The 6,000-nt window shown below is 48.5% G+C and overlaps 1 protein-coding gene across 1 annotated transcript in view; it reads left to right on the top strand.

The window, feature by feature from the left end:
• The window catches only part of slc28a1 (solute carrier family 28 member 1), a 100,319-nt gene that overhangs the window by 62,784 nt on the left and 31,535 nt on the right, over positions 1-6,000 (top strand). Inside the window, exon 10 of the mRNA XM_043680125.1 lies at positions 4,187-4,267. Within this exon, the coding sequence (XP_043536060.1) occupies positions 4,187-4,267 (81 nt within the window). The remainder of the gene's footprint in view (positions 1-4,186; positions 4,268-6,000) is intronic.

Genomic DNA, 6,000 nt, shown 5'->3' with positions numbered 1-6,000 from the left:
GTGAAGGAGGCCCAGGACCTCCATGTCCTCGGCAGAGTGGGAGGGGGAGTTGAAATGTTGGGCCACAGGGCGGTGTGGTTGATTGGTGCAGGTGTCCCAGAGATGTTCCCTAAAGTGCTCTGCTAGGAGGCGCCCAGTCTCCCCAATGTAGAGGAGACCGCATTAGGAGCAACGGATACAATAAATAATATTGGTGGATGTGCAGGTAAATGTATGTGGGTATAGGAGTTCCTGTGTGTGTGTGAGAGTGTGTGTGGGTAGGAGTATCTGTATGTGTGTATAGTGCAATGGAGTCACCTGTAATGTCACATACACACATATACACAGACCTGTAATGTGATATGAACCCAAGGTCCTGGTTGAGGCCCTCCCTATGGGTATGGAACTTAGCAATCAGCCTCTGCTCGACCACTTTTCACTGCTGCCTGTCCCGAAGTCCGCCTTGGAGGATGGTCACCCGAAGGTCTGAGGTCGAATATCCTGGACCACTGAAGTGTTCCCCAACTGGGAGAGAACCCTCCTGTCTGTTGATTGTTGTGCGGTGCCCATTCATCCGTTGTCGTAGCCTTTGCTCGGTTTCCCCAATATACCATGCCTCCGGGCATCCCTGCCTGCAACGTATAAGATAGACAACGTTGGCTGAGTCAATGTTCAGGAGGTTGTAAAGCGCCTAGTCTGGAGGTGAGGTGTTGTTCCTCCAGTTGGTGCTGGGATTCACTGGAACACTGCACCGTGCTGAGGGCAGACATGTGGGATTGAGCAGGGCTCTGTGTTCAAATGACCAGCCATCAGAGGCTGAGGACATGTTGTGCACAGACAGCAGGTGATGTTGGCAGAAAGCAACGTTTTCTGATGCGCTGATACATGCTTGTGAATTTGTTTAATCCAGCAATAATTCCAGTTAATTGTGTTTCTTCCCTGAGGTGTGAGTGTCATTAGCAGGGAGAAAATGAGGACTGCAGATGCTGGAGATCCGAGTCGAGAGGGTGGTGCTGGAAAAGCGCAGCATCCGAGGAGCAGGAGAATCCATGTTTCGGGCATAAGCCCTTCATCAGGAATGAGGCTTGGGTGGGAAGGCCAGAGTTTGGTGTGCACCCTAATTGCTCTTAAACTGGGCGGTTTGCTCAGATATTTCAGAGGGCAGTTAAAAATCAACCACATTGCAGTAGTCCATAGACACATTGTAGGCCAGACCAGGTAAGGATAAAGTGAGGACTGCAAATGCCAGAGATCAGAGCTTAAAAGTCCTTTTTTAAGAGTCCTTTGATGCTGCCTGACCTGCTGCGCTTTTCCAGCAACACATTTTTAAGCTCAGACCAGGTAAGGAGGGCAGATTTCCTTCCCTCAAGGGACTTTAGTGAACCTGATGGGATTTTTAACAGCAATTGATGACAATTTCATTTTCCTGGTCACTGAGACTAGCTTTATGGCTACAAGATCGCGTAAGAAATCAGAAAGAGTATCTCGAGTGAAAGAGAGAGGCTAAGGCTGGAATAAGGAAGGCTATGAGGAACCATGAGGAAAGGAAGGCAGGCAGTGCTTAAACAAATAGGAAAATGTTCTTCAAACACGTTAATAGTCAAAGATTCTTGAAGGATAGAATGGAGTCCATAAGAAACAAACAGGGTAGGATGCTCACTTAAGCAAAAAGTATGTTAGAGATATTAAATTAATATTAACCAAATTATAAAATGGCAGGTGTTGAAAATCTAAGACCCTGGGGGTGTGGGGGAGAGGAGGGTGGTGGTATCAGGGGGTGTCTCAGGCTATCAAAGCTGTTGGCCAATCAGAGGGCTGTTGAATGACAGCGCCAACAGGCAGGCGGTGGCTCCTGCCGGTACTGCACCCACCTTGGACGGTGAGTGGGTGTAAGGCTGGCAGGGTTTTGGGGTTGGTGGGGAGAGAGGCAGAGGGGTTGCTGGTTCATTCGGTGGGGCCATTCCACCAAGGGCAAGGGGTGCTTCTCAGTGGACCGCCCCTCTCCCAATGCCCAATCTCACGGTCAGACGCTGTGGGACACCCTGGGGGAGGGGCAGGAGCATGGGGTGTGTGGAAGGGGGAGGGGGGGAGCCACAGGCAAATGCACTGGGATTTGCTTCTCATTCTCCCCCTGCATGGTCAGGACCTGCCCTCGCCAACACTCCCCATAGCTACCCCCTGGATTGATGTCAATAGTGGATGGGTGGGACCCTTAAGGAGGCATTAATTAGTCATCCATGGGTGTTCCCTCTGGCTGTAACCTGGGCAGAGGTAAGAGAGTCACAGGCCCCCAGAGTTCCCTACCTCCGTTCCTGATTAAATGCCCCCAGTCAACAACAAGTTCCCTACAGGGGAAGGCAGATGGCCCAGTGGTATTATCGCTCCCCTATCAATCCAAGACCAGCTGATGTTCTGGGAACCTGGCTTCATATCCCACCAGGATGTATGATGGAATTTGGATTCAGTGACAAATCTGGCATTAAGAGCCTTATGATGGTTGTCAGGAAAGCCCTCCCCACCCTGGTTCACTAACGTCCTTCAGGGAAGGAAGTCTGCCATCCTTACCTGGTCTGGCCTACACTTGACTCCTTTTGCCCTCTGGGCAATAAGTGCCAGCCGAACTAACGATGCCCTCATCCCGTGAATTAATAAAAAAAGAACACAGAGAAGAAGGCAGCACCGAGGCTAATGTGTCAGATTAATGTACCCAGATTTGTACTGGGTTACCTTTACGTTGACCCCATGGTGTAGTTGACCCTGAAGTCGTTGATGGTGACACGGGATGTCAATTGTTGCCAAGGAGACACCTCGTTCCTTGCATTAGTCCTTGGAGTGAGAATGAGAACTAGAATAATCAAACTGGAAGCAACATTAGCATGGATGAGAGTTTCAACAAGAGATGAACAGTGTCAGGGGCTGTCTTAGAAGAAATAAAAATCAACAAAACCGATGATTGATACATACCGCCTGGTCTTGTATGTCTCCGGTGCACCCTAAACATGAAAGTATCCAAGTCTCCAATTCCAAATATTACTGAATCTTTTCTCGTGCTCCTCTCTGGTGTCAGGCAGGGTGACAGATTTAAGTGAAATCAGTCCTTATAATGGAGAGGCTGTGGACGTCAAACAAAACACTCAGTGGCACAGAATCAGTGAGAGGTCTGGGAGAGTTGCCGTGGAGACTGAGTTGACGGTTGCCAATCAACAGAGGAAATTAATGGTGTCAAGATTACAGTGGTGCTTGATTTTCCTGCTCCTCGGATGCTGCCTGACCTGCTGTGCTTTTCCAGCACCACTCTAATCTGGACTCTGATCTCCAGCATCTGCAGGCCTCACTTTCACCCTGTTTGAATGGTGTCACCAAGGGGCAGCATGTAGCTGTGAAAGAGAGGTTCCTGAGGAGGACATGGTGGTTAACGGTACCACACAACCCATGCAGGGCCCAAGGAAGGCTCTCCTCTGCCGTTACCATGGCTACCTCGAGGACCCCGGTTGGCCTACGATTCCTGAGCTGGAGCTGGATTCTCAACTTGGGGAATGAAAAGGCAGAGTTAGGCAGGAGTTTATGTGACCAAAGATGTGAGTCTAGGCAGCCATTGGTGAACAGTGGGAGAACTGAGTTGCCCTTTTTGCCAATGGCACCTGAATGTCACTTGGACATTTCTTCAGCTCTCTCTAATGGGGAGGCGATGGCCTAGCAGTATTACTGACCGATTGTTAAACCACAAACCCAGGTAATGTTCTGAGAACCCAGGTTCGAATCGTGCCATTGGGAGATAGCGGAATTTGAATTCAATGAAAATCTGGAATTAAGAGTCTAATGTTGGCAATCAATCTATTGTCAATTGTTAGAAAAACCCAACTGGTTCACTGATGTCCTTTAAGGAAGGAAACTGTCATCCTTATCTGGTCTGGCCAACATGTGACTCCAGACCCACAGCAATGTCATTGACTCTTAATTGACTCCTGGGTTATTAGGGATGGGCAATTAATCGTGACATTCTCATCCAGTGAATGAATCTTAAAACCTTGGAGGTAGGAAGCTCTGGCAGTGTAGTGCTCCCACAGTACTGCAGTGTCACTGTGGGTCACACCCTCAAACCCTGCAGCTGGCAATGGGTAGCATTTCCCACCTCTGGGACAGTTTTACTGTGTTACCTCATTCTCTCTCATTCTGATGCTCCAACTCTTTCTCTCTCGGTCCACAGGCCCTACCTATTGTGGTCTTCTTCAGCTGCGTGATGTCCATTCTCTACTACCTGGGTGCAATGCAGTGGCTGATTATAAAGGTATAGTCCAGGAGCAGGCCATTCAGCCAAACGATCCAATACTAACCTTTACGGTGCACAGGATCTCCTCCCACCCCGTGCTAACGTAACCCAATTCCATTAAAGTTAAAAATCACACAACACCAGGTTATAGTCCAACAGGTTTAATTGGAAGCACACTAGCTTTCGGAGCGACGCTCCTTCATCAGGTGATTGTGGAGGGCTCGATCGTAACACAGAATTTATAGCAAAAATTTGCAGTGTGATGTAACTGAAATTCTACATTGAGAAATTGATTGTCTGTTAACCTGGTGTTGTGTGATTTTTAACTTTGTACACCCCAGTCCAAAACCAGCATCTCCGAATCAATTCCATCAATTCTTTATCAAGCCTTCCATCAAACATTCTCTTCAGCTACTCCTTGTGGTAGCTAGTTCCATATTCTAGCCTGTCTCTGGCTGGAGAGTTGTCTACTCTTAGATTTGTCCAATATTTATGACCTTTGGACCACAAGTGAAGTCATCCTCATCAAGTCTACCTTGCATCAAATCCATTGATCACTTTTAACTCCTCGTTAATGATATCCCTCAATTTTTCCTAAGGCTGAAAAAATACTTTCATTGTAATGGGGTAATGGAGTGAGGATGCCGAAAATGTGAAACAAACGCAGAAATTGCTGGAGAAACTCAGTAGGTCTGGCATTGTCCGTGCAGAGAGAAGCAGAGTTAATGTTTTGAGTTCAATATGATGCTTCTTCAGATTCGCGTCCTGAATCCATGCGGGTGGGCAGTGAGACTGCACTGGTGACTCTCATCAGGAGTCCTTCCTAACTGTGGGCTCACTCCCCGCCTGCCACCAAAATAGGAATGGCAGGCTGAGCTCAGCCAGAGATCTTAGAATCCCTACTGTGTAGGAATAGGCCATTCGGCCTGACAAGTCCACACCGACCCTCCGAAGAGTCTCCCACCCTGACCCATTCCCCCACCCTGTTACTCTACATTTACCCCTGACTAATGCACCTAGCCTGCACATCCCTGAACACTGTGGGCAATTTAGCTTGGTCAGTTCACCTCACCTGCACATATTTGGATTGTGGGATGAAACCGGAGCAAACCCTTGCCAACACAGGGAGAAGGTGCAAACTCCACACAGACAATTGCCCAAGGTGAGAATTGGATCCGGGTCCCTAGTGCTGTGAGGCAGCAGGGCTAATCACTGAGCCACCATGCTGTCTAAGGAGAGTCAGACTGGACTCGAGGCGTTAACTTTGTTTCTCTCTCCACAGGAGCGTCTCCAGTTCATTCTAATTCTCTGTTTGTTTATGCTTTCATCATACTTGAGTCAAACAGGACGTTGGAGCAACACCAGGCCCTTTAGCCCTCTGAGCCTATTTTGGAAGAAGGACGTGGCTAATGCAGTTAGTGGCCCTCAAATTCCCATCTGTCCCTGTGACCTTTCACTCTCTCGTCAAGCAAGAACCTATCTGTTGTTGTTGCGTCGCCATTGTCTTACTCGACCATAGGGACTGCACTCTCATTAGAGAGGGAAGCAACTGCTGGTGATCTAACCTGAGGGCCATCAGACCTCAGGCGAGGAAAGAGGTTGAGAAGGAGTGTCCTTCATGGTAACCTCAAACCGGTGATAGGAATTGAACCCATACTGTTGGCAACATGCTGCTTTGTAATCCAGCCAACCGAGCTAAACCGATTCCCAAGAGGCTATCTACCTCAGCCTTGGGTCAGTCCAATGAACTG

The sequence above is a fragment of the Chiloscyllium plagiosum genome, chromosome 40, assembly GCF_004010195.1.
Source record: "Chiloscyllium plagiosum isolate BGI_BamShark_2017 chromosome 40, ASM401019v2, whole genome shotgun sequence".
Taxonomy (NCBI): domain Eukaryota; kingdom Metazoa; phylum Chordata; class Chondrichthyes; order Orectolobiformes; family Hemiscylliidae; genus Chiloscyllium; species Chiloscyllium plagiosum.
Note: the sequence above shows the minus strand (reverse complement) of the source record. Positions and strands in the feature narration are given on the sequence as shown.